The sequence below is a fragment of the Ciconia boyciana genome, chromosome 3 (genome assembly GCF_034638445.1).
Source record: "Ciconia boyciana chromosome 3, ASM3463844v1, whole genome shotgun sequence".
Lineage (NCBI taxonomy): Eukaryota > Metazoa > Chordata > Aves > Ciconiiformes > Ciconiidae > Ciconia > Ciconia boyciana.
Genome location: NC_132936.1, coordinates 16,108,999 through 16,123,534, shown reverse-complemented (window position 1 = coordinate 16,123,534; position 14,536 = coordinate 16,108,999). Strand labels below are relative to the sequence as shown.

Here is a 14,536-nt window from a genome sequence, read left to right as displayed (position 1 = left end):
TAACATATCTTTCCTCAACTGAGTTCACAAATGTGGTGGTCAGTGGAAAGACTCCAAATGCCTGGATGCAGGTAGATCAGCCTTACCAGACCCTTGACATTGTTTTCATCATCATCCCACCAACTGCTTCAGTAAGATTACAGAGGTCTTAAATTGATAACAAAGATTTAAAAGCCAGAATTGCATTGAGGTATGACGTACATTTGTTCAAAGGTGCACCTCTTGATGCACAATAATATTGCTTCCTCAGAATGATGAAAGAAAAAATTATGCAGGAATAATAGGCATAGCAAAACCTCTATAGCAATACAAAGAGCTTTAAAAATTGTATTGTAATTACATTAACTCTTATTTTTCAAAATATCATAGACATAAAAGAAGAATCTGATCAATACTATCATCAGCCTGGAGATATATGGCCAGATTTGGAGACATTTAAGAAGATACCTTTTGACTATACTATCCATGACCCGAAGTATGAAGACGCAAGTCTGATTTGTTCAAAGCTTCAGACTATAAACAGTGAAGGTTAGAATTCAAAAAATCTAGATTGGTACACATATATGAGTTTATTTGTTTGTAACGTAAGGATCCGTTAAACTTTTAAACAGAGTGAAATTACCAGAATTGCACTTGACTAAGTAATAGTGAAAAAAGATTTGAAGTTTGCCAGATGAAGCACCAGAGTATAAGCCTTATAAATGTTTTATGGAATATTATATAGGTAGTCTTTCATTAAAAAAGCTCTGATTCCACAATAAGTTTGTGTATTTGAATGTTTTTATGTAGTAGCATTGTCCTGCTCTGTAGTAGTGAAGTGACTTATGTGGGTAAAGTTATTTATGTGCTTGAAAGTGTTTATAGGTTTATTTTTTAGGTTTTGATTTAGGTTTGGAAAGCATGAGATGCATATGTCCAGATCTAGATTCCTGGACTATTGAGGTGTGACTTAGCTCTCTGAATTAGCCAGCTGGACACACACAAGCCCATGGGACTGGGTATGCTGAGGGAGCTGGCCAACATTATTGTGAGGCTACTGTCTATCATTTTTAAAAGGTAACGACAATTGGTGGAGGTTCCTGATGGTTGGGAAAAGGAAAATGCCATGCCCTTCCTCTACAGGACAGAACGAGGATCGAAGCAATTACAGCCTAGTCAGCCTACTGTCAGTCCTCAAAACAATTACAGAACAAACTCTCCTGTAAGCCATGTCCAGACCCATGAAGGACAGGAAAGTGATTGGGAGCAGCTAGAATGGATCTATCATAGGCAAATCGTGACTGGTAAACATGATTGCACTTTATGATGAGATGACTGGCACTATGGACAAAGGAACAGCAGTGGTTTTACCTTGACTTCAGCAAGGCTTTTGTCACTGTCTTCTGTGACATCCATATAGCCAAAACTGGAGAGAGATGGTTTGGCTAGGTTGATTGTAAAGTGGGTGGAAAATTGGCTGGACCACTGAACTCAAAATGCGATGAGTGGCACAAATCTGACTGACAGCTGGGTATGCATGCCAATACTCAGAGACCGATAGTGAGGCAAATGCTGTTTAAGATTGCCGTTAACAACCCGCTCAAAGGGACAGAATGCAACATCAGCAAGTTCATGGATGATACCAACTTGGGGGGAACAGTCAATATGTGGGAAGGTAGCACTGCCATTCAGAAAAACCTTGACAGGCTGGAGAAATGGAACCTCCAGGAAGGAACCTCAGGAACCTCATATAGTTCAACAAAGATAAATGCAAGATCTTCCACTTGGAATAATTTTTTGCAGCTGTACAAGCTTGGGGCCAGCTGTATAGACAGCAGCTTTGAGGAAGGTGACATGATGATCCTGGTAGACAACAATTTGAACATGAGTCACCAGTTCTCCATTGGGTTAATGGATTACTAAAAATCTAGCAAGCACGTCAAGGGAAGTGATTATTCTTCTATGCATGGCAACTGTAAGACCACATCTGGAGTATTCTGACAAGTTTTTCACTTCCCAGTACAAGAAAGACATTGACATACAGAACTGAGTCTAGAGGGTAGCCACCAAGATGGATAGAGGCCTGAAGCACATGATGTACATCATAGAAAACTGAAAAGAATTGGGTTTGTTCAGTCTGGAGAAGTCTAGCAGGGGCATCTGATTGCTGTCATCAGCTTCCTAATGGGAAACTTATAGACACAAACTATCATAGATACACAGCATAAGGACAAGAGACAACAGACACAAGTTGCAACATGGGAAATTACAATTAGATAGTATGAAAAATATTTCCAGAATAAAAGTGGTCAAACCGTGGAGCAGGTTGCCTGGAGAGACTGTGGAAACTCCACTCTTAGTGATTTTCAAAACCTGACAGGACAAGGAACAACCTTGAACAGTCTGATCTGATGCTGAAAATCTGAGTGAAAGGTTTGGCCAGATGACATAACAGAAGTCCTTTTCAGCAGAAATTACATCTCATCTTCCTTCAGTCTCCCACAAAGAAGACCCTTTTTCAAAATGTGGATATTCGCTACAGAGCAACATCACTAAATTTGCCAAGTTCATTGGTAGTCTACTGTGATGTCCGTCACAGGACAGCAAATGTCTGTCATAACACTCTTTTTTACCATTTATTACTTTTGCAAGCATTCAACCAATAATAACAACAGCAACAATAGCAATTTTAATAATCTGGCTTTGTTTACACCTCAGCCTTATGTGAAATCTGTACAGAATTATCATAATCATGAATTTGCAAATACTTCTTTGTAGTCATCTTTGCTGTACATAATTTATAAAACATGCTATGCTCAGAATGAATTAATTGTTTGTTTTGCATGTGTTTAATCCCGCCATTGTTCCTAGAAGCTGATTACAGTGACAGAAACAGTTTGTCACAAGGGAATTCATTCTGGCCTTGAATATATGTTGCATTTACGTTGGTTCTTTTTTTAATAGACAGATCAATGAGCAGGAGACAGGAGGATATGTATACACGCCGTCAAACAACTAGGATGAGATTGTCCAAGTATGCAGCATATAACACTTACCATCACTGTGAACAGTGTCATCAGTATATGGGTTTCAATCCCAGGTACCAGGTAACGATTTCCAGATATTACTCTGCAGATCAGAAACTGAAGCAGACACAGCCCAAACACAATTTTGTGTACATTCACTGTATTTGAATTGGCTTAGAAGTTGTATGTATGTGTTAAAACCAGCTGATTTACAGATTTTGTTATTTCTTGAGGTTTGCCTACCTTGATCAGACTGACCTTGGTCAGACGTCAGAGGACTGATCCTTGCCTCATTTACACTAGCTTATTCAGTGCTGTAATCTGCATTCTACATGTGTACTACCAGCTAAAACTACTTTCCCAGTAAACTTTTCCCACTGGGACTTGCTTACATATTCACCTGAGTAACTGCAAAAGATGCTACTTCTGATACAGGAGTAGTCCAGTATAGTCTGTATGTGGGACACAGACTGTTATTACTCAGAGTAACCCTCCAGTTTCCCGACTATTAGAATGTGAGGAAGAAAGTATTAGCAAAGCAAATACTAGTTTTTATGTGTCAGTATTTCTGAAAGCCAAGAGTGGCCTGTAAGTATTGGTACCATCTGCAAGATGAAGCTGAAACAATGGTTTCAAAAGAGGGAAAAGTTTAATTTATATATTTTTTAGTGTATGCTCTAGCCTAGCAGGTATCGCTTAACACCTAGTGAATCATGAGGTAAAATCTAATGCAATACACTAAGTGATTGTAGTCTGTTTGGTAACGTTATAAATGTGTATTAACTACACTGAGACCTTGTAGTTTGACTCTAACGACTGGAATTATCCTATTTTTTCCCATCCTCAGCTTTATGAGTCCACTCTGCATGCATTTGCCTTTTCCTATTCTATGCTGGGAGAAGAGATCCAGCTGCATTTTATCATCCCAAAGTCAAAGGAGCATCATTTTGTCTTTAGCCAACCAGGAAGACAATTGGAAAGCATGAGGCTACCACTAGTCACAGATAAGGTAGATGGATAACTATATTTATGGCCATATATGGGAGAGAGACACCACCAATTTTAAAATTTGTTGAATTAGGATTCTTTATGCTTCTGGTCCTGCTGCCAAGAGATAATGAAGATGTCCTGATACTAAGCTTGTATTTTCTCCCAGAAAGTGAGACATGAAGGAAAACTGTCAAGCCACCAATAAGCTGTTTCTTTTGCTCATTATCAAGGTTGATCCTTTGGTATAAACACTCTCACCTGGGGCAAAAGGTCTTTGATTATGGGTTTAAGATGTTAAAGTGAGAATGGTTTCAACATGAGCCTGAGAGACATGGTTTTGTTTATCATACAGTTACTAAGAGGAAGCAATTTTTTACTGTAGAGGAGGGCAGTGGATTATCGTGTCTTATTCTGCATAAATGCTCAGTTGCTTTCATATAAAAATAAGGTTTTCAAAGAATCTTTGTCATGGCTTCAAGACTGTCCAAAGAATCACACGTTGCGCTTGCAGAAAACACTTTGTAAGGTCATCCATCTGACCGGCTATGCAAACGCTGATGTTGGCCTTTACAGTGACTACTAACATCCATGTCTAAGATGAAGCTGTGCCTTGCTCAGGCCACACTGCTTGGACTATTGAAGCAATTTGTGGAACAGTAGTAAGCAGTAGCACTTCTATCCTGGAGAAAATAAGCTGCTTCCAATAAACAATGATCAATCAATACCACCCTCCAGTTTGGGCTTTTATGTCCAGTTCAAGTTTGAAATGGGAGAACCCAGGCAGCAACACAGCAGCAACTGTGCAATGTGAGGATGAAACCTCCTGCTCTTCCTCACCCAGTAAACTTGTGCTTGGCTACGCAATCAGAACTGTGCACTGGGTCCTTGTGGATTTGTCCTGGTTTCAGCTGAGATTGAGTTAATTTTCTTTAGAGTGGCTGGTATGGGGCTGTGTTTTGGATTTGTGCTGAAAACAGTGTTGATAATACAGAGATATTTTAGTTGTTGCTGCACTAGCCAAGGACTTTTCAGCTTCCCATGCTCTGCCAGGTGCAGAAGCAGCTGGGAGGGGACACAGCCAGGACAGTTGATCCAAACTGACCCAAGGGCTATTCCATACCACATGACGTCATGCTCAGTATATAAAGCTGGGGAAGAAGAAGGAAGGGGGGACATTTGGAGTGATGGCGTTTGTCTTCCCAAGTAACCATTACGCGTGATGGAGCCCTGCTTTCCTGGAGATGGCTGAACACCTGCCTGCCCATGGGAAGGAGTGAATGCATTCCTTGCTTTGCTTGGTTTGCGTGCGCGGCTTTTGCTTTACCTATTAAACTGTTTTTATCTCAACCCTCGAGTTTTCTTACTTTTGCTCTTCCGATTCTCTCCCCCATCCCACCAGGGGGGTGTGAGCGAGTGGCTGCGTGGTGCTTAGTTCCTGGCTGGGGCTAAACCACGACAGGATTCTTTTCCTGCTTCTGCCACTGACCTGCTTTGAGGCTTTGCCAAAACCATTTGTTTGGTTCTTTTTTCCAAACCAATGGTTTGGAAAAAACCATTGGTTTTTTTTCCAATGGTTTTTGCTTCTTTTTCTGTTCATTTGCTCCAAAATGGTGCCTGCAACCTTGCTGCAAGCTTAAAAAGTGCTGTGGGATATAAACCTAGATTATTAAACCATTATAAAATATTTTTCTTGATCCACTTTAAATTCCCTTTCATGAACTCCACTGGCATCAACTCCACCATTTAGTGCTTTGGCAGTTTTAAATTTGGAGTGCTTAATTGTGAGGGCTTTGGAGAGTCTCTGTAAAGAGGAATACTTTCATTCTGGATCCTTAATCACCTCAGTAGGAACCAGGTTAAAATCAGTTGCTCAGACTGGAACAGTCCTGGATGTCTGTAGAAACAGGGCTTTCAGAAGAGGTACAATCAAACTTGGAAGCACCTAGTGAGTTTCAATGCGTTCAAGATTGGGTGATAGCCAGTCAGAAGGGTCGTACTGCAGTTTTGGAGTAAGGTGTTTCTTACCATTTTATGTCATATGGACCTAAATCCTTTTCCAGATCTAGCCTCAAGGTCCTTGTGCACTTGGCAGGTCAAGGTTAGCAGTCCTATCCAGTCCATCACACTCTCACCAGTCTGTTAAGCTAAGTGATAGGGGTTTTTTTCCCAGCTCTTATAAAAGTTGCTTATTTTCCTGTTAAGCTGATTTAAAATGTAGCAGTTTGTCCAGTGTCAGTGAATCTGATTTATTCTCCTGAAGGATCTGGTTCTCTTTGTTTAAACATCCTCCAGCTTAATACAGAAACTCACACTTCTTTTTATTTACAGAGTGAAGATTACATAAAAAGCCCCACTTTTACTCCCACCACTGGTCGTCATGAACATGGACTTTTCAATTTATATCATGCAATGGATGGAGCCAGTCATTTGCATGTTTTAGTTGTCAAGGAATATGAAATGGCCATATATAAGAAGTATTGGCCCAACCACATCATGCTTGTTCTTCCAAGCATTTTCAACAGTGCAGGAGTAGGTAAGTACAACAAAAAGTTCTAACAAATGCGGACGCATGACTTGGGGCCCTTGAGGTTTTGTTACTCAACAGTGAAATGTAGACACACACCTTGTAGCTAGCATATCTGATCTGGTGATCTGGATTCTCTTTGAAGACAATGTGTCACAGTTGAAGATGCAATTCTCTTAATCCAGGTCACCTAAAACAAGCTACATGAATTGCACCCTAGAAATACTCTCCTCTATTGATTTTAAAGGGGGCTGAGGCTGTTAACTCAGATGGAGTTACCTACTCTGTTTCCTCATGGAAGTAAGCTATGTACTATTTGCATAGGCAGTGATGCACTGATTGGGTACATCTCTTAGGTAGGTTCTACTAATATAATATCTGTGAAATATTCAGCTCCTTGCTTTTACTGCTGGAACAACTTATAGACAGCAGTAGTGACAAACATTCAAAGTAGATCGTCAGGGGAAATTGTTCCCATGTTATTCAGTTGCTCAATCAACAGCTCTAGATGTTTGTGCTAAGAGATGCTAGTGGAGCCAAATATCTGTCAGGTTAAAAGAATCGGTCGCTAAACCCTTAAGACACTAGCAAATCTTTACCACAGAAGTCAGGCTTCATTTTGTGTGATTCCCAGTGGGGTCCTGTAAGTCACTTGCTTGGCAAGTGACAAAGTAAGTTGGCTCTGGGGAGTGTTAGGGTGTTAAAATCTTTGGAGTGATTCGTACCCTGGTCTGCAGAAATATTCTCTTGAAAAGGCTTCCAAGTTAAAAGCAAACAATTTCTGCCCCTACTTTTAATCTGATGGTTTATGTCCTTGGTTTCAGGTGCTGCACACTTCCTCATAAAAGAGTTGTCTTATCATAACTTAGAGCTTGAACGAAATCGGCAGGAGGAGCTGGGGATAAAACCCCAGGATATTTGGCCTTTCATTGTCATTTCAGATGACTCCTGTGTTATGTGGAATGCAGTAGAAGTTGATTGTTCAGGAGACAGGAAGAGGTAAATAAAGTAATATATGCTTTTTCAGCTGATCTCTTTTAACCTTTCCCTGCATATCAGTTTTCAAATTACATTTTATATACTACAACTTTTACCCTGTACAAGCAGAGAATAATATTTGCCTAACGAGAGAAGTATTTTCCCTAGCTATCTGCCTTTGCATAGCACATAGTTTAGCGCCTGTTTTTCATTCCTGTCCCCTGAGGATTTAAGTGCCCTGCAGCCTTTGCTGTACAGCTTGGCTCCGGTCCAATCTAGAGTTACTTGGACTGCAGATTTCAGACTCTGTAAACAATCCCTGACACACTGGGCAAGCATGGGCATTCACACATGTACATTTTTAACAGGATTTTTCTAAGGAAGCTGAAAGACATTTCTGTGCAAATTGTGCAACTGATTTCCTCTGGCTCTTTTGTCAGTCCCAGTCTGTATGGCTCCTTTATTAGCTCCCCAAATCCCCAAACAAGTATTTTTGTTTTCATTACCTTAGAACATTGTTTGTACTAGATATTTTTATCTATTCCCAGAACGGTGCTATGCAGGATTTTCAGCAAACCTTCAAAGAGAACTAAACTCAGTGAAAACAGATTTATGGACTCTAGGGGTGGCCTAGGAATATCTTATACTTTGCACTTAAGTTATGGCACAAAGTCAGCAACCCCCCCAGAGTCATTTGGAACATTATCCAGGTAACTTTAAAAGTTTACATATCTGAGTGAATATTTTCAAAGATCCAGGCTAAGTTTCAGATCTGTCATACCAGTCCCCACCACATAAGCACTAGTTAATTTTAAGTTTTGATTAGAGTGAGAGACAAAAAGTTGCAGTAAAGTAACACAATACTGAAGTTATCTACCTGATACTCATAACTACTTTCGACTGTTAAGAATTGCTCCTCAGCTGAATGAGATTCTGAATATTCTCTCTATACTTTAAAATTAACACATTTTCGTAATTATTCTAGTGACTATATGTGGACTGAAAGGAATGTTTCCTTGAAGCAAATTCTGCAACATATTGAAGCAACTCCCAATGTCACTCACTATGCCTTAATTGGGATGAGGAAATGGTCCAGTAAAACAAACAGTGCTGAGATCAAGGAACCATTCTCCTGCTGCCATGTGCATGATTTCATTATGCTGAATGTTGATCTGACACAGAATGTACAGTACAATCAGAACAGGTAAGTAAATCAGTAGCATCTTTCAACTGAGATAATGAACCAAATAAAGGAAGTTTTACAAAAGCTCTTGTTAGTTTTCTGGGGAGGTTGTTAATGTGATGCGGACAGATTTTGTTTTCTTACCGATGGTTTAAATCCTTCCCAAATTGCTAGCAGTTGGAAAAATACATTAATTTCCATAGTTCCAAATAAAGCAGTCATATTTGAATTACAGGGTAGACACATTCAGCAGCGTGCCCTGCAGTATTGGTCCCCCAGTTGTCTAGTGGCCTTTGGGTGAACACTGCACTTCCCCTCCTGCCCGCTTTACCTGTACTCCCTTCCAAAGGAAACAGGGGTGTATGGGTGAATGGTGCCTAACCAAGTCTTGTTCTGACATGGAATTGAGATGTAGCTGGGATTTTTACCCTGAGTAGCACACTGGAGCCTACTGCATGTGTGCTCATCAGGACAATCAGAAGAAAGGAATAAATAAACCTCGTTGACATTGGTGGTTGTTTCTCACATTCATCTCTCTCAGAAATCCCACTTTTTCATTTATTGTGCCATATAGGATATATAAGATTATAATATTGCCATACACAGTATCACCACAGTTATCAGAACTGTATTCATAGGTACATCATCTCACAGAATTGCACTGATCTATGTGAAATAAACTGTGGGTTTGGCCCCATTTCTGAGGGACAAGCATTTATTACAACAGAATGAAGTAGCTATCACTAGAGGTGGGATTCACTTGTCTAAAGCCGGTCTTTAGGCACCTCAGAATATGCGAGATGTCCATATGGGGCTGACAGGTATGACATGAAATCTACATGTGTTTTTCTGTAAGCTAGGTGGGATACCCCAGGCTCGAATGGCTCTACACACCTAGACTTAGATAACTGAACACCAGGCACTGTACTTCTCAGAAGAACTCTCCTATCTCAGTGAGATGTCTTTTGAAGTCCAAGTGTACTTATAACTGCAGGGAAGCACTTCTTTCATTATTCTGTGGATAAACACATGACCTAAATTTCTATCATCACCAGCCTGACACTTTAAAAGAGCATTTTAAACTTGCTCCTGTGCATCTCCTAGTACAGAACTGTGCTCCCAGGCTGTCTAACTGTATTACCTTATGAAGCATTATGAAGGGCTAAGGAAGGGAACGACAATAAAGCAAAATGATATGAGTACCCGCAGCAATGTTAAAATGTCAGGAATGCCAGATCACACCACCCATTTCCTGCCTGTGTCCTTAAACCATGTGTGGCTCACCATAATCCTCTGTGTGGGTGCTCTTGGGCCTCAAGTATTGTATGACATTCCAAGCCTGGGCTGGCAAGAAAAAAGGTACATTTTAAAACACAGAGACACTGACATTCAGGGCTACCAAATATCTATGTAAATATTATTAAGATCAAAGACAAGATTTTAGAAACATACAGTTAAATGCCACATTTCTCACTGATGATCACTGTTGCAGTAATTGCTCAGCTCTCTTACATCCAGGCCCTGGATGTTAATCCAACAGTTCTGCACATCATCCTGTTTGCTGTGTAATATCTACATTCAAAATGGAGAACTGAATCTGAATTTTCCAAAGGCCAGAGAATTTGAATTTAGTCAGCTTTAGGAGTTTACCTTTTATTCTGCTCCATCTTATTTTTTAAATGGAACAAATTTAGCTCAGGGATGTTTAGCCTCATTCTGCTTAATTTTTTCTTATGTCTGAGCAGTTCTGGTGTATTAAGAAAATGTCTTCAAATAGTTTTTGTCTTTAATGTAAAATTACATTCTTTCTGTAGAGGAATATTGAAAAAATTTACTGGATATTTGTGTTCTAAGTGAAAAATGAGTGGTGAGAGACCTCTGTCCATTTGACAAATCAAATGTAGGGCCTCATCCATTTCCTTGGAAGTCAAAGGAATTAGTTTCCTTGACCTTATTTGGGGTAGTAATGTATGTAGCTATTTTCTATGACTGCGTTATTGCAGTAAAAGGCAAAGAAAATATTTTAACTCCTAGGTGTTTTTCCTGGCAATTTCCTACCTTTCTCCTTCCATTTTCCTCTGTGTTTCTGGTCCTTTCCCTCCCTAAGTGGTTTCTTCCCTCATTCTGATCTTCTTGAACTCATTCTAGCCCAGTTTATTATTACAAAGCTGAAGCCTCTTTCCCTGACTGATAGGCACTGGTGGAGGGTCAGTATGTTTGACACCTGTCCTTTCTATGGTGCTGATCAAAGACCCTGAGTGCTTGCATTTGTTAGTGTGTGATGAAAAACATTCCTCTGAACTGCTATGATTTTATTATTTCCAGATTTACGTGTGACGATGTTGACTTCAACTTGCGCGTCCATAGTGCTGGCCTTCTCATCTGTCGGTTCAATCACTTCAGTGTCATGAAAAAGCAAATTGCAGTAGGAGGACAGAGATCCTTCCACATTAAGTCTAAGGTGGGAACTGAGACCTCTGTATCATTATTGTTAAAAGTCTCTTTTCCTTTTTGTGCCCTGTAACCAGGAGAACTGAGGTGTTTTGGTGCATCACCAGTTGCCAGTAATGGGGTATGTCTTCCATGTTTTATTTTTTTTATTTCTTTCTGAAATCCACAGTATTCTTGGCATAAATGCACCTTTCCTTAATAATTTTCCTTTAAAACTTTTAAAAACACCTGAAGTGTCTCTTTACGATCCAGGTAACCATTCACTACGAGATTTTTTATCTATAGCTATTGAATTGCTCATCTTCATATGACTTCATATGTAGGAGTACTTTGGGTTCAAACAAGAAACCTCAAAGACTCTATACATACAAATATAATTCTGTGAAACTGAAACTTTTTTGATAGCAGATGTTTTTGGCTGAATGACTTTGCTTCTTACATAAATCTTAGATTTGTAGGATATAGATATATTTTATACAAACCAAAATTCAGATAAGTACAACTTGATTGATCAGGATTGATCTGTACCAGAAATATTTTTCCTCATAGGTATCTGACACTCCAGTTTCAATCTCACCTGCTCAGTACATTTGTGCTCCTGACAGCAAGCATACCTTCTTGGCAGCACCTGCTCAGTTGCTCCTTGAAAAATACCTCCAGTATCACAGCCATCGCTTCTTCCCTCTCTCACTGAAGAATTATAGCCATCCAGTGCTATCTGTGGACTGTTACCTTAACTTAGGACCACAGGTACTGAACAAAATAATCTTCAAGCAGCTCTAGAAATGTATAGGCTATGTTTTGGATGAGTTTGTTGATGCATTCCTTAATAATAGTTACACAGCCTTTGAAGAATCAGGTATTAGATCCCTATAATGTTAAAATCAAGTTCTTAGTCCCATAGAGATATGATTAGAGGCTACAAATAAAGTACATGGAGAACAATACCAGCGTTGTCCTAAATCCTAATGTAGTCTGAGAATTATATTATTCTGAATTAACACAGAGCACATCTTTCTTTAAGAAAAAGTCTTCCTACAGCAAATTTCTTCCACAAGAGTGTTTTACAAATACTAGCTAGCCCTTAAAAAGCACTTCAAAATAGAAATGTTTTAGTTGACTTTTGACTGATAAGCTGAGGCAGAGAAGCAAATACCAAGGAAACCGTCAGAATGGGAGAAGCTGACATTAGAACTCAGGAGCTGTTGGCTCTCTCTGATGGGTTTGGATCTAAAGCCAAGGTCATATTTAATCTCAAATGTAGGTCAGATAGAAGTATGATTCTAAGGTGGTGGTGTTCAGGAGAGAAACTGTTTTTACCTTTTCACCTGACTTGAATACTAAATGAAATTCAGTCTTGCTGGATTTACTAAACTTCTTTACCAAAACAGCTGTGTAATGACCTTCCCATATATGCTGCTCCCAGAACATTTTGAACTATATCTTTTAATTTCCTTTCTGGCTGAGCTTTTACAGGTCTACATTCCCACCATGCTTGGAAAAACAAACTCTGTGGAAGGGCATTGTACTGTTACTGTCTTCATCGATTGCATCTTTTCAGCTCTAACCCATTCAGCACATGAAATTAGTTCAATTCAGTTCCGGAATTGTTACCTGAGCTGCAATATGATACAATAGGATTGAAGGAATATGGATAAATACAGGCATCCTGGGCCAGAGTCTCAGTTGCTGTGGGCCAGCCTTCCTCCACTGAATCATGCTGAGTTATGCTAGTTGAGGGTCTCCCCCAACTAAGTAGTGGAATGGCACTTTGGAAACAAAGCCTTCTGTGGAAAATTCTTTAATTTAAATTTTTAAATCCTGAAAGAGTGCTATAAATATTCCCAGTTCCTAGTGGATTTGGGGAGTAGCCATAAAAACAAACTAGACAAGAGGAAACCTCGCACATTTATGTATACACACAACTCTACTGACTTGAGTAATCTTATCATAATGTAAATGAAATTAGGCATTTCTAAAGGGGTTCTTTTCGTGTCCGACTGCACAGTTACTATATTTATTCATGCGTAGATAAACTGTGCTGGGCAGGTCACAGGATTATGGTTGTGGGGAGCTATTGTTACTGCAGCTTTCAAACCCTATCACATCTAAACCTCATGATAATAATAGTAATGAATAGTAACGACTAATACATAGTTATGAATAGTGCTTTTATGTAGATTTTTAATAAGTGGAGGCACGTTTAGGAAGGAACTATGAAGATCACAATATTTGGAGTTGGAAAGCAAGTCTGAATTTGAATCAGGTGCAAATACTGAAAGCTTGATATCAAGCCTTAGCTTTATATAGAAGCTTGAAAAACGTTAAATTTTTTTTCCCCTCTCCCAATCAGATTGCAGTTTGCTACGTGAGTTCTCGGCCTCACTCTCTGAATATCAGTTCCTCTGGTTTGACATTCAGTGGTCTCCTGCTATACCTCTGTGACTCCTTTGTTGTAGCTAGCTTTTTGAAGAAGTTTCATTTTCTTAAAGGTGAGCTGCAATAATTTTATTACAGAGAATTATATGACCTGGTCTCTGGGAACCTGGGGAAAAATGTATTTTATATGAAAATATACATGCATATATATGTATATGCATGTATTCATATTTGTCTTTATACGTCCCACCCATCTTTGATGCTTGATCATGCTGGCTCTGTACGGTAGTAAACTGGTATATAACAGTGCTGTAAGTTCTGCAGATTTCTAAGTGGGGAGGAATGTTGGATCTATATCATTATGCCTAGTGTATATGCATAACTCCTCACCTTATGTTTGAAAACTGAGTATTTAAGAAGATTTATGTATGAAGCATTTGCCTATTGTGTTCTTGCAGGTTTTGTAATTTTTGATAGAAAATGCATGATGGACAAGCCTCCATCAAAATCTATTTATTATCCTTGGAAACAGAAGCTGGCTCATTTAAAATTTATTCCTAATAACCAGTTTCTCCATGTAGTCCTTATGAAGGTGGATAGCAGTGGAGACAAATAACTTCCATTTGTATTGCAGGCAGTCACACTGCAAACTTCTTTTGGATTGTTCTGCTACTATCTTAGGCATTTAGCACTCTGGGGATTTGTTTTGCTCACAGCTATAACTGTCACTGGAGGAAGAACACCGGGGCAAATGCCTTCTCAAAACAGGCAGAGTTGTTCTGAACTGCTGTGTTCTTTGTTGCAGTTAATACAGTTTCATGTAGGTATGTGTAGCAAAGTGCAAATTGGGGTATACAGTGCTTTTACCTGCACATGCACTGAAGCCATGAGTGCCAGTGTCTATGCTCATTCTGGAGCACCGTCCACATTTTAATCAGCCTGTCGTTTCTCTAACAAGGCTATCAGAGTAACTGCAAATAAAAGCAGTGCTTTTGTACTGCATTTTTTGAGTGACCAGAGGCTATC

The 14,536-nt window shown here is 39.4% G+C and overlaps 1 protein-coding gene across 11 annotated transcripts in view; it reads left to right on the top strand.

Moving 5' to 3' along the window:
* GREB1 (growth regulating estrogen receptor binding 1) overlaps positions 1 to 14,536 on the top strand; it is a 103,045-nt gene that overhangs the window by 85,447 nt on the left and 3,062 nt on the right. For 10 of the 11 annotated variants that reach the window (XM_072858579.1, XM_072858581.1, XM_072858580.1 and 7 more), the window contains 9 exons: positions 370 to 528; positions 2,944 to 3,086; positions 3,853 to 4,014; positions 6,324 to 6,528; positions 7,344 to 7,518; positions 8,483 to 8,701; positions 11,006 to 11,141; positions 11,681 to 11,881; positions 13,485 to 13,623. In XM_072858579.1, the coding sequence (XP_072714680.1) occupies positions 370 to 528; positions 2,944 to 3,086; positions 3,853 to 4,014; positions 6,324 to 6,528; positions 7,344 to 7,518; positions 8,483 to 8,701; positions 11,006 to 11,141; positions 11,681 to 11,881; positions 13,485 to 13,623 (1,539 nt within the window). Of the gene's footprint in view, positions 1 to 369; positions 529 to 2,943; positions 3,087 to 3,852; positions 4,015 to 6,323; positions 6,529 to 7,343; positions 7,519 to 8,482; positions 8,702 to 11,005; positions 11,253 to 11,680; positions 11,882 to 13,484; positions 13,624 to 14,536 lie in introns of those variants that run through there. The other variant, XM_072858588.1, reaches the window with a different exon arrangement.